General features: G+C 27.2%; 1 protein-coding gene across 1 annotated transcript in view; it reads left to right on the forward strand.

The window, feature by feature from the left end:
• The window catches only part of LOC100198163 (choline transporter-like protein 4), an 89,676-nt gene that overhangs the window by 48,153 nt on the left and 16,351 nt on the right, over positions 1-25,172 (forward strand). The window contains exons 12-18 of the mRNA XM_065791528.1: positions 9-59; positions 1,697-1,758; positions 1,894-2,019; positions 2,132-2,231; positions 14,238-14,330; positions 14,533-14,818; positions 14,991-15,037. Of these exons, the coding sequence (XP_065647600.1) occupies positions 9-59; positions 1,697-1,758; positions 1,894-2,019; positions 2,132-2,231; positions 14,238-14,330; positions 14,533-14,818; positions 14,991-15,037 (765 nt within the window). The remainder of the gene's footprint in view (positions 1-8; positions 60-1,696; positions 1,759-1,893; positions 2,020-2,131; positions 2,232-14,237; positions 14,331-14,532; positions 14,819-14,990; positions 15,038-25,172) is intronic.

The raw sequence follows: 25,172 nt of genomic DNA on the forward strand, positions 1-25,172 counted from the left end.
TGTTTTAGTGGTTTAATCATAGCAATGGTGGCATCAATGTTATACATAATATTAGCAAGGTTTCTTTTTGTCTTAATTTTATCATCATTATCATTATAATGACAGCAGGATGAATAATTAAAAAAATTAAACACTGTTGTTGCTTATTTACAAAATAAAACACCTTGTAGTCACACTTTTACTCACCATGATTATTTTACCATGGATCATACTAAAAAATCTAATAATTGCAGAAGCATTTGTTTTAACTCTGAAACACCAACCTTGACTAAAAAGGCCGCTGTGTGGACAAACAAGTTGAAAATTGAAAAAAAAAAATTAAAATTATAATTAAAAAGTAACAATGAAGGCTAGATATGATCATCATCTATATCATCATCATCTTTTTTGAATAGAATATCAACAATAATTAAGTACAATTATTTAAATAGCTTTTTTAGTTAAAACTTTTTGAAACAAAAGTTGATTTGTTTTATTAATCCTAAACTTTAAAACAACTTCTAAATTTTTTTAAAGAAGTTTAAAAAGTTTCATTTTAATACATTAAACATTTTTTCAAATAACTCAGATATCAGAAAGAATTATTTTACAAAATCTTAAGGCTTTAAAAAAATAACTTTTGTTAATGTCTTAATCTTGTATGAAAAAAAGTTGTGTATAGAAGGTAAATGATTTAGGTTGTCTGGAAAGCGAGTTTGAAAGTTGACTATTTGTGATAGATATTGAGAAAGGCAAAAGTTGTGGCCTTTAACTCCTGCAGAGTCACTGACACTAGAACCAAGCCATTCAGTGTGATGTGCATTTAAGTCGCCAACAACAATGCTATTGGCTGAAAGATAAAGAGAATGGGGTTAGTCAATTTCATCAAAAAGAATGCAGTCTTGAGATGAAGGAGAGCAATTTAGAACAAAGAGATAGGCAATAGAGTGAAGTGGTGCTAAATGAAAGTGCATAAAAGAATAGTCTGTGGATTCAAACCTAGTTTCCTGACAAATGGGTGAATTTTTACAAATGTAAATGCCCTAGACAAGCATGTGACCATTGGAGACTTTATGAAAAAAAGGAAGATAACTATCAACACTAAGATCACAAGATGAGACAGCTGAACTCAAATTATTCTCACTAAGAGCAAGTAGGTCTGGTGAACCTTGTATAAGATAAGACTCAGCAGAAGAAAAGTTACTTTAAAGACCACGAACATTGGTGAATGATAGCTTTAGAACTTGGTGAAGACAATGGTTTTTTATTTTTTTTTTTATAGTTTTTGATACTCAACAATGCACACGAAAAGTACGAACTTGATTGAAATAATTTAACATGATTATATATTTGAGACATTTAATTAAATTAACTTTAAAATAAAAACTATATTAAAAACAAATAAAACTATATATAAAAACAATACATATTTTAAATATTCTTTGTTAGTAGAGCTTTCTTTATACATAAACTTCATTATTGCTTATCTTTACATTATTTCAATAAATTGTTTAAAAGTAATTAATGTAATTAGAAATTAATAAATCAATTAATTGGAATGTTATTACATTGTGCATCATCATTATTGTTTACATCTTTTTTTTAAATAATGATAACATTTTTCATTCAAAAGAGAAAAATCACATTTTTATTCATGATTACAATTTTTATACATTTAGTGGATTATTATTTATGTTATTTTTAAAATGTTGTTTAGATGGATTACATTTCCCTTAGTTGTATTTACTTCGTTAGGTGTACTTGGTTTAATTGGTTATGGTATGTTTCAATTAGTTTTTTATATTTTTTAATTTTGCGAGAAATATTTTGTCCTAAATTAATATAGCTATTAAATCTTTTCTCTCTCAGCATTTATAATAATCATGCATTAATTTAAAAAGTTTTTATATCTAGGTATTTACTATTCGTTTGCAAAATATAAGCTCTTAGTGGATACAAAATCAAGTGTTGATATTGTTTGGAGAATGTCTATCAAATTAAGTGATTTTGCTGCTAACAAAAATGCTTGGCTTATACTAGGTTGTTTTTATACTTCAAAATTTTTATTATAATTACTTGTTAAATTTTTGATATCATTGCTTGTTAAATATTTAAATATTTACTTAAATTTATAGAATTTTTGTGTTTTTAGGAATTACTTTAGCTGTTATTTTCCTTATTTTGTTTCTCATAATGATTTTTTTGTTCCATCGTGTGAGGATTGCATGTGAACTTATTGCAGAAACAAGCAGGTTGTTATCATGTTGATTTTATATTAATATTAAAAATAATAAAAATTTTTGTTGCCTTAGAGGGGAAAAGTGCCACATAATGTTGAATTTTACAGGAGAGCAGAAAGAAAGCATGAGCAAGTCAGCAATTTGTCATTTTGCAAATGCTAATTTTTTTTAATAAACTCAAACAATCAGACAAGCTGGACATAAATCTGGACATAAACTCAAGTTTTCTAACTCTTGCACTCATAACTGATGGCCCCAGCATAATGGTTTCATTTTGACCAATATTAGAGATGACATCTTTGCCTTCTAAGGTGACGATATATATATATATATATATATATATATATATATATATATATATATATATATATATATATATATATATATATATATATATATATATATATATATATATATATTAGGGTGGCATTTAAAACAAGGTTTTTGAAAAAAATCTGCTCCCACCCCCAAAATGTGTTCTATATAATACAAAAACACTAGGTTGAAACAATTTAAAAAAAATTTTTTTTTAAGCGTTGCTCAACACCCTTAAACATTGGACAGGTCCCTATTTTTATTTAAAAAAAATAAAAATTTCGAAAATAATAATAATTTTTTATAATATATATATATATATATATATATATATATATATATATATATATATATATATATATATATATATATATATATATATATATATATATATCAAGTATCAATACATATATATATATCAAGTATCAATATATATATATATATATATATATATATATATATATATATATATATATATATATATATATATATATATATATATATATATATATCAAGTATCAATACATATATATATATCAAGTATCAATATATATATATATATATATACATATATATATATATATATATATATATATATATATATATATATATATATATATATATGTGTATATATATATATATATAAATTATAAATTATGTTTGTGTATTCTACAAATAGAGTGCTCAATGTTCTAAAAGAACAGAGCAATAATAAATTAGTAAAAACACTTATCTAATTTTTGATTACTTCAACACTATGTTTCACCATCAGTAGATTCATCAGGATTCTTCCTGATGAACCTACTGATGGTGAAGCACAGTGTTGAAGTAATCAAAAATTAGATAAGTGTTTTTACTAATTTATATATATATATATATATATATATATATATATATATATATATATATATATATATATATATATATATATATATATCAAATATTCTTTGTTAGTAGAACTTTCTTTATACATAACATGTCTTTGTCATTGTTTATTTTCATATTAATTACTTCAATAAATTGTTTAAAAGTGAGCAAATAATGTATGTACCAATTAAGTAAGCAATCAATGCTAATGTTCTAATTACTAAAATATCATTGTCAAATAATCAACTACAAAATTGATATAGTAACATTTGACAAAATTGATATTAGTGACACTAGTGATGTACAGTTAGTCTGCACTTGAAGTTTTACTCAAACTTTGTATATAATTGGCTTTAAGGACAAACTTCAATAGGAATAACAAGAAAACTGTCATAAATTACTAGGAACCTACTGGGGTTGAAATTTGAATTTTGGGGCTGGGGCCGGAATTTTTGTTAGACAACAAAACTCATTTATTTACTTCAAAAAAGTATTGCAATATTGTTGGAATTCCTATATGAAGACCTTAGTGCTAAAAGTACTTAAGTCACATTTTGACAAAATTGAGTTAATTAGTAATTTTTTCTAACACGGTTAAGCCCTTTGTACTGGATAAATTGCAACATTTAAAAATGCACCTAAGCCCCTCTTTTACACATACCAAAAATAAGAATTATACAATTTTATGGACAAAAAGTACTTAAGTCCTAAATTTCGGTGCTAAAAGTTCTTAACTTAGCTTTTCCCGCCAAGCGGCTGTTAGAATTAATTCATAACTTTAAAAAAATGGCAGATGAGGCGAACGCTATCTTACCCAAAATTAAATCCAAAGCCAAAAAAGAAGACTAACACCATCAAAATGGAAAAGAAATGGCATTAAGATGGCTAAAGTCAGAGGTAACAGTATCTCTCTCTCTCTCTCTCTCTCTCTATATATATATATATATATATATATATATATATATATATATATATATATATATATATATATATATATATATATATATATATATATGTATATATATCTTTTGTAATTGCATGTAAATATTTATGTAACATAAAATGACAATATTTAAAACATCAATATTTAATTTAAAAAAATTATTTCAGGAGAAGCTCACACATCTTATGGTAAAAAGCTGAAGCCATTAAGGAAGCCTGCCATAATTGAATGTCATTGTAGACTAACTAAGTTCACAGATATTGAAAAAGAACAGATTTTTTCTGCATTTTCTGCTCTTAAAGATCATGATGAACAAAATATATATCTGCAGGGTTGCATAAATATAACCCATGTCAATAATATTTGTCGAAGACCTAGAAAAGAAAATGGCAAAGAACGAAGTAGCTTTTTCTTTAACAATTGTTTTCACAAAACAATTGTTAAAGAAATTAGAGATCGTGTTTGTGATCACATTAAACTGTTTCCTGCACGTGAAAGCCACTACAGCCGATCAAAAAACAAACACAAAAAATACCTGGATTCATCTCTGACTGTGGCAGAAATGCATCGCCTATTTTTAAAGGCAAACCCAGATCTTATACCTAATGATTGTAAATACTGGCTTTACCTTGACATATTTAACTTTGAATTTAATATTAAATTTGGATTTCCAAGGAGTGACATATGCGATAAATGTGAAAAATTCCAGGCACAAATAAAAGCAGCTGAGTTTATTAATGATGCCATTCTTGTAAATAAACTAAAATTTCAACATGAGCTTCACATAAAGAAAGCTGATGTGTTTAATGTGCAAATCAACGAAGCCACAGAAGCTGCAAAACTAAGCAAAGACACTGCAGTGATCTGTTTGGACTTTGAAAAAAATTTACCGCTTCCTCTAACTGGCATTGGACAAGAATATTATAAGCGTCAACTTTGGATTCACAACCTGTGCATTGACAATATAAATGAATTTGCTCACATGTATCTGTATACTGAGCATTTTGCAGCTAAGGGCCCAAATGAAGACAATTCATGTTTGGATCATTACATTTCTGGTCTTACATCTACAACTACAAAGATTGTGATTTTCATGGATAACTGTTTTTCACAGAATAAAAACCGTTACATCTTTGCTTATCTACAAAGATTGGTAAATAAGAATGTCTCTATAACACAAACTCATGTAAAGTATTCCTTTCCAGGACATAGCCGAATGCCTTGTGATCGTAATTTTGGGCGCATTGAAAAAAGGAGAAGAAAGAAGGACAGGGTAATTCTACCTTCACAGTGGGTATCGCTTGTAAAGAATACAGATATGGAATTAGCGAGTTTAGAGGAGCAAAATTTGAACGAGGCAATGTACCACTAAGTAGAATTTCAATGACCGGAGAATGCTGTGATATCATAAAAACTTTTAAATGTGGTAAAAAACTTTCAACTCTCCTTTCACTCAAACCTAATAGAGCATACGTAAATTTTTTGCCTGTTAAAACTGCAAAATTTCATGACATTTGTGATCTTTTAACTCATGTCAATCTTCCCGAAGGAGTTATTTTTTATAGCAATATTCATGGCATAGATGGAGACACGAGTGATATTGAAGATATAGAATAGACTTATTTTTTTATTGTAATAATACGTTGAAAAATTACATTAGTTCTGTGTGTTTTTTTTGGTGCAAAAAGTACCTAACTCTCCTAATAGGACAAAAAGTACTTAAGTCCAAAAAATATATTAAACATATCTTCTAAAAGATTAAGGCGTAAGTCTTTAAAATAAGCAGGTTTATTCATTATAATAATGCAAATGTATAGGAGTTATTAGAAATTCATTAGCATGTCTTGCCTGATTTCAGGGTCAGTTTGAATATTCAAACTCCATTTTCTCAGAATGACTATTTTGTGACTTAAGTACTTTTAGCACTAAGGTCTTCACATTGTAAATGTAATTAGACCTGCTTTATCAGCCAAGCTTGAGCCACTCTCCCATTGTTGTATGGTTGCATTTCTTTCTTTTTTCTACAAATACTATCATGGCCCATGCTCAAACAAGTTATTATTTCTATTTAGATCAACCAAAACTCATTCTTGTTTGGCTTCTTATTCAACAAGTTGGATTCATTCCGTTTCATAGAGAAATTCCAACAATATTGCAATATTTTTTTGTAGTAAATGAGTTTTGTTGTCTAACAAAAATTCCGGCCCCAGCCCCAAAATTCAAATTTCCTGTATCTGTCTCTTCATGCTATAAAAACTTTTATTAATTCTGTTTTTCTTTTTTATACATTCTACAACTTTTTAAGTTTTCAGTTAACTATTTCTTAGCTTTTTAACCCTATCCTCTATTTTAAAGCAACTCATAACTTAATAGTGGTTGCTTGCAACATTGTACAGTGGGCCAAAATCATTATTAGCTGGACAAAAGTAATAACTTTTAAGATATTAATCAGATTTTCCCCATGATTGCTAGGTTGAGTATATTTCATACTATGAATTTAATGGTACCATTAGATTGTTTATTTAGTTGCTATGGATACCTATATTCCATAGCAACTGCATTTTGCATAGTTACCTAAATTATGAGACTTTATTAAAATGTCAAATTTATAAACTAAACTGATATTATTCTACAATCTTATTTTATGTATTGATATGTAATGATAACACAAACAAAAAATTACTAATTTTTGGTGTTGCTATGCAGTTTTGAGCTCTTAGAAACTTGTTATTTAATTTTTTTATGAAACTTTTGCTTAATCAAAAGTTCTTTAAATAATGAAATAAAAACTTTGAGAACAATCTTAACTAAAAGGGTTTATAGATACAGTTAATAAAATTCGAACTAATTGTGTCTAGGTAGTTCAATTGTCCTTAGCAACCAAATAAAAATCAACAAGCGTTCATACAATTAGAGCTATAGAAAACTTTATAAAGTATATGTAAGAATACAAGCGAATTTGTGTATTCACAAAATCATTTATTTACATAATATGCATTATTTTATTAAATAAATGATAAATACTATTATAGTAAGCAACATCTTGAATACCAACTAAAATCAAAACTATGCAATTGCAATTTATAGTTAGTCAAAAATTGGAACTTCTTTGAGTACATCAAGAACGCCAATTAGAAGAGTGTTGCTCTTAGGATAATATGATTTTCTTAAACTACTTATCAAAGGGTCAGAAGAACACATTAGTTGCCTTGATAAATCTTCATTTATTTTTGACCGCAAACACTTTCTGGAAAATGATTCATGAAATTTCTTGAAGTTTTTTTTTTTGAGCTTCTTGTGCCTCTTCACTGAGCATGCCACTAGGTAAAGTCATTCTCTCTATAACTTGCCAACCATGAATAAGAATGTGATGCAAACAATGTAACATATGATACCAGAGATAAAGATTTACTTTTAATATACTTTTCAACTGTTTTGAAGCAGTATTCTCTATAGTGAAGAGTCAATTAGAAAGCGAGATGATAATGTTCACAAAATAATGTGTAACACCTTTATCATAGTGACATCAAGTTCAAGAATTTGAGCAAACTTTTCTGCATTCTAAAAAAATCTTCTAGCATTGTTAGCATTATTTTATTACCCAGAGTCACCAGACATTGGCATATCAATTGACAGTCCAACTTCAATATAAAACCTCATTTGAATTTTCTTTTTTTGTCTTTGGATAATTTTTTTTTCAAACAATGTCCTTGTAGACCACTTTTTCCCTGTTAATTTATAATTAATTTTAAGAAGACATTCCACACTTTTAATCCAAGAATGGAAAGTTAAAAGGCCAAAGCAGAGACCTTTGTCAATGACATATTTTTAGCTGCAACAAAAATTAATGATCTTGTCATTCATATTTGTTGTATTGCACCCACAAACTAAACAACACTGAGAAGTTTATTTATTTCCTTTACTCACAGCATTATTTCTCAAGTGTTGGTAATCAGATTTGCTCATATTACTATCTAACATGAGTGCTAGAGCTTTTTTTAGAGTGTTTTAAGCATGTTCTTAATTAGAAGGTTGCTTTACAGATAAACTTCGAACTACTTTCACATTCTTCTGCCATTTTTTAAAAAGTTACAACTACTAGCATATAACAGTTCATTTTAAGAACTAGTTAATAAGTCGATAGCTGCTACTTAACAACTCTTTGTCTTATTTGATGAATTCTCAATTGATTTCACAGGCCTAATACTAACTATAGATTTCGTTTTATTATCCTAATTGTTTTGATTGTTTAATAGTCTTTTTCTTAGAATGGATTTAGGAATAAGATTACATGAAATTTTCATCAACTCGTTAACTTAAGACAAATAATTTGAGAAAAGTATTCACAAATGAAAATGTGAACATAAAGTTTGTCTTTTCATTGACATAGATAAACCATTGACATAGATAAAATAGATAAAAGTCTTTTGGATCGATGAAATTGATATCTTGTAAGTGTTGACATATTACTAATAACAATATTAAACTAAAAATTAAAAAAGTTTATATTATATATATATATATATAATAATTATATATATAATATATATATGTATATATGTAATTGTTGACATGTTACCTATAAAAATATTAAACAAAAAAAAATTAAAAAGGTTTATATATTTGTATATATGTGTGTGTATATATATATATATATATATATATATATATATATATATATATATATATATATATATATAATATATATATATTAGGGTTTGTCCTTTTATAAATAAATCCTTCAAATTAGAAAAGAGTTCCCAATTTAAAGGATTTATTTTAATCCATTCCATTTCAAGCATGGTGAGTTTCTATTTATCAAATAAAAACCAACTCTCTGTTCCGACAAGTTCAGAAAGAAGTTTATTATTACCATTTACAACAATCTGTGGCTTTGCTTTACCTAGTTTGTATGATTATGCTATCTCTGGCCTGGGAGTTTTGTAAAGCTGAAGAGCAACAGCTTGTCGAACATCTTCTGGTAAGTCCTCATTAATGAGACAGTACAACAAATCTTTCAGTTAGATACCACAAATGATTTTGCATTGAATTGAAGTATGCCTTAGCAGAATTAGAGTTTCTATCTATGATCTGAATCATATCATAAATGGCTTGTAGGTCTTGAGATGGAGCAGTTCTGGCCAAGGGGGCTTTAACAAACCAGGTTGTATAGACTACTGAAATGAACTCACCCATTAGTTTCAGAAGCCTGGAATATAATTTAAAGATTTAGTTTTATACTAATATTTTAAATATCTAACAAAAGAATCATGGTACCAATTACCTTGATTGACAAAAAAGTCCCTGGCTCTTTTTTAAATCTCTTAAGATCTGTGTAACATATACCCTTCTTCAATATTTCATTCCAACTCTGTTTCAATTTTTCAAACAATGGCTCAATTGGACCTAATGCTTTTGTCCTTTCAGTAATAAAATTGCAAAAATGCTAATAAATTTACTACTTGACAAGTCTTGATTTTAATATTTTTAAATTTTAATTTGGCTCTTGGGTAAGATATCAATAAAAATAAATTATACTTGATACCTTAATGTAAAGCTCATACATATGATGCCTGCAAGCTAACCATCCCATAGCTTTTCCCCTGCACTTCTCTAGTTGTGTACAAGCACCATTTAACCATCCAGTTTTTGTGGCAGTTGTATCAAATGATAGGAATTCAACCATATCAAATAATTCCCATTCTTCAAGGATTTCTTGAATTGCTTGTGTGCTTGCTTTACCATTGTCAACAGGAACAATGCCATTAAGTTGAGTATCAGGAATGTCTGGACAGGTAATAATAACAGGTACTCTCTCAATTTTTTTTCTGCCTTGACCTGTACTTTCAAACATTATTTCAAAATGAATCAAAATGTAAAGTAAGACATTTATTTTTTGGAATAAGAAGAGGTATAAAATAAGAACCTCTGCTTTTTTTTCCAGGAATAACAAAATCTTCATCTATTTCCTCAATTAGATTAGCATGTTCAAAATTGTTATCAGCATTAATACAGCTTGTCTTTTCCAATCTCTCTTTTTTTTTTTTTCTGGACCTCCTCTTTTCTCCTTCCTTCTTCTATTCCCTTTCTCTTTTGAAGCCTATTATATCTTGCTTTGAACTTAGTATCTTTGCAAGAAATTGTTTGCACTCTTGATCCTTTTTGATCTTGCAGAAAAACTAGATCTTCTTGTCGTGCTTTTATATCCTAGCTGCTATCTTTCTGAATTTGCTCATCACAATCCTTACGAGCAATATCAAACAATTTATCTAACTTGTTTGTAAACTCCTCCCTCTTTTTATTTGTTTTTGCACCAATGTGATGCTTAGATTTTTCCAATTTCTTTCTTTTAGCTTCTAAAGCCACTATTTTTGTCCTAAATAAATGATACTATATATCTAGATGGGTCCACTAATCTCTTTACAAATATATAAGCTGCTTAATTGGTATATCATTTTATATTCATAATGAAATTATTAATTAGGTACCTAATTGCTTAATCTTGGATGAGGAAAGGAATCCCTGCTTTCAACCAGATTTTCTTTACTTGGTTAAGAACACAAAAATACTTTTCGTTTAGGCATCCAGTTCCTTTCGTGCAGCCTGCTTGAAATTTATCATTTAGGGAACAAGAACTCACATCACTGGATGAGACATTTGAATTTTGCTTGCGCTTTATGAGAAGCCTGTAATGGTAATACTTTAAAACACTTCTATTAGTTGGAAGTTTAGTATTAGCTAACACCTCTGTTCTTCCTCCTACAAGAAACACTTCTCTTTTCAACATTTTTTTAATACTTCAAGAAAAAATAACAAATTCTAAGTCATAAACCTTGACAAACAAGGCTGCTGCGTGGAGAAACGAGTTGAGACCAAATGCAGACCTTTCCTGACCCAGAAGACAACTTTGATTTTTTACACCCAGAAGTTTTATACTTCCATCACCAAAAAAAAGATATCAAAGCTGGCAATCTATCAACTTTGTTAGTGCCTTCTTCAGTGATAATAACAGTAGTTTGGTATCACGATTTACAACTGATTTGCTGGCTCAAAATTAAACCTCAGTCTTTTTAGCAGATATTTTCCAACAAATATTGTGAATGGTGCTTTTTGAAAATATTTCTGACATGTCTGAATATGTCGAACAAAATATTTCATTCACCAGAAATCCAAAAATTGTTTTTGATTTGTATTTGTTCTGTCTAATACTGCTAACAATTTAGAGTGTATTTATGCTGTGTATTACTATTTCATCCAGTTCCTCTGATGATATAATGCTATTGCATTATGTTCATCATCGGAGGAGCTGGATGTTGATTGGCTACACTGATGTGGTTCTATTGTATTCTTGTCAATGTCTTCATATTTTTCAGCTCCAGTTGCATGTATAAATTGCTTGTTCTGCCTAACCTGACATTTGTTTGAGTAATCACTCATTGTGCTCAGCTGATTGTTTTTCACAACAAAACTGACTCGGTTTTCGACTCTTGCTGCAATTTGAAAAACTGATGAACTTAATTGTTTTTAATCAGTTTATTATAAATTGTTTGATATCCGTCAAACAGTTTATAATAAACTTTATCAAGTTTTTTAGTTAATAAAGTTTATCAAGTTTCTTGCATTATTCTTGTTTTTGCCTCGTTGCCTTGTTTTGCTGATTCTTGGCATTATTTCTTGAACAATCCATCAATCCAATATCCTGGTATGCTGGAAGATCATTAATTTCAACAGACCAATGTGCTGGTATGCTGAAAGATCTTTAATTCAACAGTCCAACATGCTGGTATGCTGAAAGATCTTTAATTTCAACAGTTAAATGTGCTGGTATGCTGGAAGATTGTTAATTTTATGAATAATTTATGGTTTGTGTAGTAGTGGAAATCATGACTTTAGATAAAAGACAGGTGATCATATACTCGTTGTGCACTTTCAGCCATCGTTAATTTCTGCTTCTGATGGTAGTATACAAAGTTTCTTGTATGTCATGACTGGAAAGAAGGCACTTCTTTTATATGTGTTGCAGGGATGACCAGATGATGTTACTACAATGAGTTAATGTGGATTTTGCCATTTCTCTGAAAATAATTAAAAAATTCCCTTGTGATATCATCTGTGTATTCTCCTTATTAAACATGTAGCAAAATATATTTGCAACAACAAATGAAGAGTGTATTTCCAAAAGGGTTTAAGTGCCAAAAATAAAATTTTTCAGGAGGCAATAAAAACTGTTTGTTTTTTTTAAACCGGTAAATTTATTAAGTTTAAATAGTAATAATTATTATTATTATTATTATTATTATTATTATTATTATTATAGTAAAACTAAATAATAATAAGAATTAAATAATAATAATAATAAAAGCCTAAACAACAACACAGTAGTGTACCACACGTGACAGTGACTGAAGCCTGCAGCTGTTGCTATTGCACCTAGGTACTAACACCCTTATTGCACAAAAAGTTTAGTGCACATTTAAGACACTATGAGCAATAGTATTGCTCCCATTGTAAAATGAGAATCAGTGGCACTTACAACCTAAGCAGTAAACTAAAAATGAGGGAATTTGGTCTTTACACCCGTTTTACTCTTCAAATAATAAAATTGGTTGTGATAACTGTTAAATTAACTAATAATCTAATTATAACATTAATAATAATAATTAGGTTCTTCAACTTTTTAATTAACCAAACCCACATTATGGCATAATAATAGTTAATTATTACTGAAATAAAAAAATATGAATTAAAAAATTATTAATAATTTATAATTAATAATATTTATAATTAATAACTATCATTTGACATATTTATATATATTTATTTATATATATTTATATATATATATATATTTATTTATATATATATTTATATATATTTATTTATATATATATTTATATATATATATATATATATATTTATATATATATATATATATTCATATATATATATTTATATATATATATATATATATATATATATATATATATATATATATATATATATATATATATATATATATTAGGGTGGTCCTTAAAACAACTTTTTTTTTAAATGTCTGCTCAACCATTCAAAATGTGTTCTATATAATAAAATAATACTAGACTTAAAAAATTTAAAAAAAAAAAAATTTTTAGGGGTAGCTCAAGACTTCTTCAAAAGAAGCGACATTATTTGAAAACTTTAAAAATAATCATTTTATAAAAAACATTAAGAAAAACAAATTATAATAAAAATTTTTTGTAAAAATCCATATTTTTATTTATAGTTTAAAAATGTCATTTTCTAGCCAGTGAAATCTAAAATAATAATTTTTTTATTAAATAATTATTATTTTTGAAGTTTTTATATAATTTTGCTTCTTTTCAGGTCCAACACAATATACTTTTGAAGAATTATTTTTTTAATAATTATAGGGACCCATCCGATGTTTAAGGGTTGTGAGCTACCTCTAAAAATATTTTTTTTTGAAAATTTTTGAATTCTAGTATTATTATAAAGAATGCATTTTGAGTGGTTGAGCAGACATTTGAAAAAAAAAAGTTGTTTTAAGGACCACCCTAATATATATATATATATTATATATATGTGTGTGTGTGTGTGTGTGTGTGTGTGTGTGTGTGTGTGTGTGTGTGTGTGTGTGTGTGTGTGTGTGTGTGTGTGTGTATATATCTATATATGTATATATATATATACACATATATATATACATATATATATGTATGTGTATATATATATATATATATATATATATATATATATATATATGTTGTTTGTTTAACTTTATTGATTACTTTTTAAATTCTGTTTAAATAAAAAATATATATTAAACTATAGTAAACAAATAAATCATATTAATATGAAAAATGCATTTTTTTTATCTTTTGCTTATTTAGAGCTGTTTGTTCTATGCTATCAACTTTGTTTTTTCCCTTGTTGCCATGGATATTGCAAATTGCATGGTTTGCGTGGTTTATAGTTGTTTTATTGTATCTTTTCATTGCTAGTTTTTTTTTTTATATAGCAACTTTTCAGTTGTTACTTAACTTTTAATTTTAAAATAGTGCAAATCAATTTAAAATTAGTTTTTTTGTGTTACTTTACTAGGTGATTCGTAATCTTTATAACTTTTTTAATTATTAAGCAATTTGTTTTTTGTAATTTCTAAAATAAATTTCTTTACAAAAAAAGATTTCTTATGTCTAATGGAATAAAGCAATACCAAGTTTCTGCTGATGACAATACTTATAATTTGACCATGGGCAAAGCATGTAGTTTAGACACATTCTCCTCTTTGTACCCCAAAACCAATGTTACGTGCTTGTTTGCAAAATATTCAGAAAATGTTAATCTGTTTCGCTTTCAAGTCTTTCATTTATTTGGCTGGTTGTGGGGATCACAGTTTATTATTGCATTTACGGAGTGCAGTTTGGCTGGTGCGTTTGCTTCATATTATTGGGCAATGCGTAAACCACAGGTGTTTTGTTTATAGTTTTTTTTTTTTTCAATTTTCTAAACTTTTGTTTTATATTAAAATTTTTTTTTTTAGTTTAATTTTATGTCTCCTAAAAAAAAGTCAAGTAAAAGAAAACTATTTGTGTTGCTAAAACTTTCATGTTTCATTCAAAAAAGTATTTTAATTTTTTTAGGATATTCCATCATTCCCTGTTTTTGGGGGCATGTGGAGATCTCTCAGGTACATATATTTTTTTAATTAATTTTTTATTATATAAATGTGTGTATGTATTTATACATATTTGTATATTATTTATATACATATTTTTTGCAACTCAGAGTGTCTTTTCCCAATCATCATGTAAGCAGTGGAAATATTTATTCTGCTTCAAGTTTTCTTTTGAAAATAATGGTTTTTATTTAGGTTTGGGAATCTGTTTTTAGTATATTATTTTTTTAGTATATTTTTTAGAATTTGTTAGTAGTTAGTAAGTTGGTGTTAGTTATTTATTAATAACTAGCAGTAAGCAATGGTTAAAACGGTTTTTGTAAAATGGTTGGTCTGTTTTGGGTTGATAGTGCAAATTTTTTCTTTATTTTGATATATTACTTATATATATTTTACAATGAAAATGAGTGAACTTTTTTATCTTTTTTTATTATTCAGTTAAATTTTTCTAAACATCTTTTAACTTCATGGAGCAGTGAAAAATAACTTCTTGTAATATTACACAATACTTGTTATAATAATAAGTGTTAGATGGACATTTGTTAATTTTTTGGTACCCCGCTCTCCTTTAATAATTTTACTTTATTAAAAATGATAGACACCAACGGAAAGATAAGTCAAGCTTTCTATTAACACAAAACACCACAACAAAAATGTTACAAAAATAACATTTTTGTTGTGAACATCAATAGCACATAGCATGAGATATTTGTAAGTACACATTGCATATTTGTGAGAATACATTGCATACTTGTAAGAACATATTGCATATTTGTAAGTACACATTACGCTTGCTCTACACGTTTGCTAAGTCACACTACTTTGAAAATATGAAAACAGCATAATATAAACATAAATACAAGCTATAAACAGGTTATATAACAATTATAAACACATACATAACACATGTATAACACATATTAATACATTGCATAATTGTAAATACACATTTTGCTTAATATTAACAGACATTAAACCACCAAAGCAGTAACACCCATTGGCACGGTTAACTTGCTCTTCACATTTTCCAAGTCACACTATTTTGAAAACATAGAAACAACATAATATAAACATATATACACACTATAAACACATATATAAAAAGCCATGCAATATAGATCCATTTGTAAGAAGGGTTGCTGCTATGCCAGTCCATGCAGCTGTTGGTTTCAGCAATCAATCAGTTATATGTAAATTGTTTTCAATTCTTATTTATATTGTTGCTTTTAATATTGATAAACAAATCATTCACACTGTGTCTATAGCGTGAATAACCATTATGAACTGTTACTGTGTTAGCATTAAATTCTTTAGGATAATTTTGTGGCACACCCTTGACCCAAATATAAATTTTCATTTATCTCATACCAATTTGGGTTGCAAGTGAAAGTAATGAAAAGATCTGGTTTACCATACTTTTTAATAATAGCCATAGCATCTTTAAAGTTTTCTTTTAAAGCTCTAGGACTTCCTTCATAAGTTGATGGCAAAACTACAACACGGCCTGGTCTAACATTATGATAGCTTCTAAAGTTATTTTTATGTTTTACATGTTCATGTAAGGCATCGTACTGCTTGCTTCTCGGTTTGTTTTGGTTATTTCTGAGAAAAGCAAGGGGCTTTTAAGTTTCTTGCCTTACAATATTGGGAGACAAAAAATGCCTAACTGAATGTCTATAATTGTAAGGAAGGGCCAATTGGCCAGGAAGGCGTACAATTTTAAGTCTTTATATGACCACGCTGATAACATATTTTTTTTAAACAACTTTGCTTCCAACAAGGCTGCAAGCAACCAATAATTAAAGTTGGAAGTTACTGGAAGAGAAAAGATGAAGATTGTAGAGCAAGATAACGATTGACAGACAACTTAAAGGATTTCAAATTATATGTATCTGGAAAGCAAGATAAAGGAAGCGAATTCCAAAGAACTGATGTTCAAGAAAAAAAACTAGATGAATAAGAGTTTTTGGAGCACTTAGGAACAGTCACAAAAAAAAGGATAAAATTTAGTTGAATGACAAGTAACACGACAATGAATTTTAGTAGAAGGCACAAGAGACGCTAGCTCTTTAGAGCAGCGCCCATTATAGTATTTGTAGAAAAGAGAAAGAGAGGCAACATTGCAACGATGTGATAATGGTTGAAGGTTGGCTGCAAGAGCAGGTCCAACTAAGTTTACAATGCGTTTTTGCACCTTGTCTAAAAGAGAAAGGTATCATTAGAAGATTTGATATATGGTTTCCAAGAAAGATCGGAAGTAGGAGTTAATCCCAGAAGATGAAGAGTGGATGACTCATCGAGTACATTACCGTTCATAAATATAGGAAGATCTAAATTATTGTGATAACGATTGGCTGAGAAAAAATTGAGTTTTATCTGAAATGAAGTTCACCAGCCACTGTGAGCCCCATGCTGTAGCAGAAGTGAGATCCTTTTCAAGCTCAAATGCCCCCTTCAAGCAATCAGAGAGTGTTGGCTTCTTATCACGACAAGAATAAATGGTAGTATTATCAGCAAACAATGCCATCTTAGATGTGAGAATATCTGGAAGATCGTTTATGTAAATTAAAAAGAGTATAGGGCCAAGGATAGAACCTTGATAAACCCCTGAACTTAGAGAATATGAAGAGTGATGTCCATCGAGGACAACTTTTATATTACGATTGGAAAGGAAGGATTCAATAATCTTAAAGATGCTACCAGATACACCATAAGTAGAAAGCTTATGGAGAAGACCAGCATGCCAAACTTTATCAAAAGGTTTTGAAATATGTCAAACGAGAAGAGCGAAATCCATATTGATGACCAGAGAGTAAGTTATTAGATTCAAGATGAGAGATTAAGTGTTTGTTAATTAAAGATTCAAAAACCTTGCTTATGATAGGAATAGGACTAATGGGATGGTAGTTAGAGGAATCAGATCGCTCTCCAGAATTTTTGAAAATAGTGATAACAGATGCTGCTTCCCAGCAGGCTGGAAAACAAGACTCTGATAAGCACTTGTTGAATAGTTTTGAAAGTATAGACGACAGCTCGGGAAAACACTTCTGCAAGACTATAACAGGTATGTTGTCCAGGCCACAAGCTGTAAAAGAGTCTAAGCAGAAAATCACTTTAGGTACAGAATCTGGAGTGATACGAATGTCAAGCAATGGATCAACCTGTTTGTTGGCAATATCAGGTAGAACGCAACTAGTGGAATCAAGAGATGATATTGATGAAAAATTCTTAGCAAACAATTCAGCTTTGTCCTTAGGTGAAGTGACAAAGCCTGAACTATACAAGAGAGGTGGAATTACAGATTTGCCCATATTATTGATACTATTAAAGATTCTCCAGAAGTCACTAGCACTGACTAGGATCAGAAACAAGTTATAAGTTGAGTAGAGAAGGTAAATGATTTGGGTTGTCTGGAAAGCAAGTTGGAAGGTTGACTATTTGAATTAGAGATTGAGAAAGGCAAAAGTTGTGGGCTTTAACGCCTGCGGAGTCACTGACACTAGAGCCAATCGTTTGTTTTGACGATTTAACCATGGTTTTTAACAAATGCGCTAAAAAAATTGATTTTTAATTACATTGAAAATAATTAACTTCGACACGTTTATCTTTACTAACGTTTTTACATTAGTAAAGCGGTTTTAAATAAAGTAGCTAATGATTTTAACAAAGGTATCACTGAAAGTTATATAAATTATATTAATATCATTTAATGATATATAATTTTTTTATAAGTAAATTAAAAAAAGTAAAAATTGTGAAAAAAAAATTTTAATTTTATTAGCGATGACTTTAAACAGCGATGACCTCTTAAATAAACTTTATATAAGAATCCTTAAAGTTAATCAACTTGAAAAGTAGATATATTTTGTTGAGAAAAAAGAGACAAATTTTTTTGAAAGCTGTTTGAATTAAATAACTTTGATCTTTACTTATGTTTTTATATTATTGAAACGGTTTAAAGAAAGTTACAAATCACTGCTAATGATTTTTCACAAAAATATTATTAAATAATGTATATATTTTTTATATTTATATAAGTATGTATTTTTTATTGTCTTTAAATAAAAAAGAATTATATCAACTTTTTAAATAAATGATTTATATCAGGGCTCAAATTAAGTGATCGCGAATTGCGATATCTGGAATTGCTTCTGGTCTTTAAATTTTTAGCTTTTTAAAAACTGTAAAACTGTTTTGATCGCTAGACTCAATAGCTGTTATTCAATAAAAAATATTTATGTTGATTTTGAATTATGATATAAATCTTATGGTAAAACCATATTATTACTATTTTTTTTATTGTTATTAAAGATTATTATTTAAACTTTGATATTTAATTACAATATAATTATTAAAGAACAACCGCTTATAGCAACAGTCTAAATAAATTTAGCAGTGATCAGATATTTTAAATAAAAGAAATCATTAAATAAGATATAAAATACTTTTATATCTTATTTAAATCTTATGTAATATTTTCTTATAAATTAAATCCTCGTAACTCTTTAGTAGGTTTGTATAAAAAGTTTAAAGACAGAGAAGTTGAAAAATATATAAAATCTTATTTAAACTTTTTATAGTTATTTTAAAACAAAACAAAAAAACTCTAATAACTTATTTTAAAATATATTTTTTTTATTATTATTTTTATTATTAAATAATTAATTTCTAGTTGAAAGCATTTAAGTTATTAAATAAATGATTCCTTAAATTTTTCCTTCAAACAAAAATCGATATTAATGTTTTATACAATGCACAAATAGCTTTAGCCTAATTTTTTACTGGTTGATATTTTATACAATGGTTCAAATAGCTTTAGCATAGTTTTTTATTAATTGATTTTTAAATTACTGCACAAATTTTTTGGACTTTTAGTAATAATAATTTTTGTCTTTTTTTTTAATTTATAATCCCTAAATTACCTAGTGTTTAAAAAAACAATAATTAAAAATATGTAAGTTTTTACTTTGCAGTAGTAAATTTATTGTTTTGTTTTTTCATTAATTTTTGCAATATGATAAATTGACCGTTTTATTAAAACTGTGTTCATGGTTTTTAATAAACTAAGAATTTAATGATCAGAAATATTTCCGGATATTGAAATTCGCAATCACTTAATTCGAGTCCTGTATATATTTTTTCTTTTGTTTACGCTACTGCGAAGAATCGTTAAAACTCTTTTTTTTAACTTTTAAATGAGCGCATTTGTTAAACAATCGTTAGATGTAAGTAGTTACTTTATTTAAAAAGCTTTTTGTGAATATTATTTTGTAAAAACATTAGTAAAGATAAACGGTTCAAAGTTATTTATTCTAAATGTAATTTAGATCATCTTATCATTATAGTTTATTATTTATTTTAGTTCATTTTTAGTTTTAGTTTTTTAATTTAGTTTTAGTTAAGTTATTTTTATTTTATTTTTTGTTATTTTTCTTACATAGATTTGTTTGCTTCTTTTACAATGAGTTTTTTTTCAAGCTTTTTCATAGTAAAGATAATTTTTTAGCACATTTTTAAAATGTATACTTATTTTCAAAATATATTAACAGCAGTGGTCAAATTTTCAAAATCACAGAGTATTTGCGTGGTCATATTATGATGTGAAATTGCACACCTTCCTGGCCAAGCCTGTAATATTGATATAATGTAACATGATTTCTAACTAATGTAGCATATTCAGGGTTGTAAAACAATTGATTATGCCAAACAGCATCACCCCTTGGGAAAAATAGAAGATAAACCATAGGATCTAAGTTGTTAGACATACTTGATATAGTTTTTAGAGGATGACATCCTAGATAATAACAACTTCCCTGGAAGCAGGTGGAGAGCCATCTTCACTAACAAATGCAACTGTAATTTCATAACGGCATCTATCGCAACCTTCAAGTAAAGATATTTTTACAACTAAAGTTGAGTGACTTTCTATTGTTGCTCAACAAGTCTCTTTATCTTCCACTTCAGCCATATTTTTAAATGCGAGAGCAAATGGGTTCTCTTTATTAATAACATTTTGCAATTGAAAAGTTAAATCGTTTAAGCAAAGATAATTACCACGTTGTCTCATTCTAAAATTTAATGATGCAAGTGGATCATAGATGCATTATTGACAATATGTTGAAGGAAAATCTTGATCTGGCCTAAGATTACCAACACAATTAAAAACCTGACCACATATTCTAAAACATGGCAACCCGTGATTCATGGGCTGAACTACATCAGCTGTAAATGAAGCAAAAGAAAGACAGGCATTATAATTTCAAATATATTTTTAAAATATATTCTATTATTTTTGCGACAATTAATTTCAACTTGCATAACAACACTGTCCTTATTTTAATTCAAATTATTTACTGCTTGCCAAGCAGCATATCTAACATTTTTTTGATTATTAATTTCATCTTGCCTAAGTCTCTTTCATTTCTGTGACCATTATTTTCAACTTGTCTAATAGAATTTCTATTATTTTCTAAACTAATAACTACTTTTAGTTTAATATCATCCATTTAAGTTTACCTTTTATTTACCATAGTAACAAAAAATCTTAAAAGAATAATAAAGGTTGTGATCTTTTTTTTTACTACTATGAATTGCGCAAAAAATATTTTTTACGCTTTTACATTTGTTTTTTTAACTACTATAAATTGCACAAAAAATAATAGTTTTTATAAAATTGACATGAGAAATTGTCATTTAAAATAAACTAAACTAAAAACAATATTTTCAAATCTTAAAAAAAATGTTTTTAAAAACATATTTTTGTTTTTTTTGTTTTTTTTGTTTTTTTTGTTTTTCACCTCCTCAAGGCCAAGAAGGCCACTACAGATGAGGAGGCTACTTAATAGTGGTTATAACCCTCTCTCAACTCTATAACTCCGAAACACGAACTTTGAGGAACAAGGCCGCTGCGCGGAGAAACAAGTTGAGCGCGGTACTACCAGGGACATGGTGGGGATCGAACTTGGAACTTCTTGCTTATGAAGCGAGCGCTTTACCACTACACCACTACCACATTTTTATCTGCTCAGAGATGAATAAAAAATCTAACAATAATATTTAATCTAAATCAAATAAGAATTAACTAATAATGATAAAAAAATGAGCCTGCAATTCTAATAATAAAGATACTCTGCTATAACAAAAAAAAAAAAAAAAAAAAAAAAAAGAACTGATATGTATAAGTGAGGCAATATAACAGCTATGTTATATTGTGAATCAAAAATTAAAATAATTAAGCTTTAAATAATAAAATAATTTAAACAAATACCAAAAATTATTGAAACTAACAAATTATCGAACACAAAATTTATTAAAACAATATAAATGAAAAAAACTCTATGGAAAAGGTAGCAATAAAAAAGTTATTAATCACTGAATAAAGATATTTAAAATCTTTTTTTGGTGTTTTTTCCTTGGTGCCTCTCAGCACCCCCTGTAGTGATGAGCCCTTTATTTAAAAGAGGGCTCATCCATACCATTACGTCTGCACCATTTGTTAAAAGACCTCTCTGAAAGAGGTTCTGGTTGCTGGGAGCAATAAAGTCTGTAGTTACTCCAATTTAGATCTTATAAGGTAATAATTATTAAAAAATTTTTTTTTAAAAACACTTTCTCTTTAATTGGACTAAACAGGAGAAAATTTTCTAAAACTGTTCCTTGGAAATTCAAAAATTTTTACATCTAAATTTATTGAAATGCAAAAACACTGAAAAGGTGGGACTTTTTTCCTATAAATTGTTTTACATATTACACATTATTATTTTTTTATCAATTTTGATTTAATACTGGCTTCACATACTTTACAGAAGTTTACTATAATATAATACTACATTATAATCAATCAATATATTTCTGAAATATTTGTTATTACATTTCAAGGTTGTTTACAAATAGTACAAACTACTAACATTAAGTAAACACCTAATGACAATGATTAAAATAATAATGGTAATTATAATAAAGATAATATTTATATTAATAATAATAAGTAATAATATTAATAATTAATAATAATGACAATAATAACATGTTATTTTAGCAATAGTAATAGTAACAATAATAATAATATAGTAATTATAATAATTTAAGTAATTTAAAAAACTTTCGATAAACTTAACAACTAACGATGACATAAAAACAACTATTGCTAAAAAAATTATAAAGATTTAGTAAATATATTAATCATAGTTCTTATAATATAATAATAAGGAACAGTTGAAACGGTGTTAAGTAATGGTGAAATCATAACTTTTCTAACTAATTCCAACATACTTACAATGCAGTGAAATAAAAAAAAGGTGTGTAAAAATACTATAATTAAAAGTAGATTGCGTTTGTATTTTAATAAGATATAAAGTATAAAATTTTAATAAGATATAAACCCGCCAGATAAACATCTTTCCCATTTATGCTTTACCTCGCAATTTATGTCTGTTCGATACTGCAGTAAAAGGACTTCACTACAAACAGCCAAAACCTTAACTTCACCCAAATTTGTGAACCACAAAATACTAAACTGCACCACTAATGTAATAAATGTTAAATAAAACTGTATTATAGCCAGTTGTAATAGTACCAGACATAGATGCTGTGGAAATGATAAAATAGAAGAGTAGAATAAAATAAAAATTGGACATCTTATCATTTTGGTAATACTTGCAATCTTTCCTAAATAAATACTTGCTATCTTTCCTAAAGTAAAACAAAAATGTTTTAATTTATTTTTAAAAAAATGTAATGACTCTTACAGAACTTAATTAATAAACCTTTAAATTAAGGACTAAGTTCAACAGTAGAGTAACATTTTAGTGTTTTCTACCAAAAAATAAATTCATAAACCATTAAAACTTTTTTTTTATTGAATTTATTGATAATGATCAAAATAAATACCAGTAATAAAATACATTTTGATTTTGACTTAAAGTAAACATGTTCATCAAGTTACTATAGGTAATGTTTTAATTTTTTTTATCTTTTGGTCGCAATCTTTCCTTTAACTTAAATTCATTTAAAATATTCTAAATTAAAATGAAATAGATATAAAGTACAAAAATGAATTTAATTAAAAAAATTAAACTTACACTTTAAATATGAAATTCTATATTTTAAATTAAAGTCAAATAAAATTAGGGATGTACCGGAATTCCATTCCAGCCCGAATTGTGACTTTAAGGCCATTCCATTTCTGGCTGGAATCACAATATTTCAGGTCGGAATGCCGGAATTTATTTTTCACCTTTTTTTTTTAAGACATGTGACACATACTGTGTAAATTAAATTAAAAAATCATTGTCCTTAAGGGCAATAAAGAACTTTAGGTAAACCTAGGTAAAAAATACAAAATTCTTAACAAACACAATTTAATTTTATTTGCAGTAATCAATTATGTAAGGATTTCTAGAAGTTAAGGAATATTGTGTTGCAAAAAGAGTTTTGGACAAAACACTAGCTTTTTTTTCATCAAAAATATTACCTGCCTCTAAGAATAATCTTATTTTAAATGTTACTTAAATTTTAAATAATTTAAAACTATAGGTTGCCTAATACTGTAAAGATTTTAATTTTAACCTAAATGGAAAAATAGAAACAAAGAAATAATTTCAGATATAAATATTATGTAGGTTAAAACTTTCAACAACAAAAAAATATAAAAAACAAATAAAAACAACATAGGGGTCATCCATAAAAAATGTCACACTAAGTTTAACTAATGGCAAGAAGTCAGAGAATGTTGGCTCTTGTCCACAGAAATTCTAGAGTGCTATAGCAGCTCAATAAAAATCTCCAACAAATTTCTACTTCTAGTTAGTATTTAAATTCTGAATATGACTTTATTAATTATAGACCCCATATTAGATTCAAATGAAACAAGAATCAAGTTAATGAAATAGATTATATATGTATATAATCTATATATATATATATAAAACCTATAATATATATATATATATATATATATATATATATATATATATATATATATATATATATATATATATATATATATATTATGTAGCCACGATGCTGAGGTGAAGGCTTTCACTTTCAATTTTGAAGGTAAAAATTACATAAATATAATTCTCGTTCCAGCAGAATTTTTATTATTAACAATTTTGGCAAATCCAGTTCCAGCCAGAATTCAATGTTT

Source organism: Hydra vulgaris, chromosome 02, assembly GCF_038396675.1.
Source record: "Hydra vulgaris chromosome 02, alternate assembly HydraT2T_AEP".
Classification (NCBI taxonomy): domain Eukaryota; kingdom Metazoa; phylum Cnidaria; class Hydrozoa; order Anthoathecata; family Hydridae; genus Hydra; species Hydra vulgaris.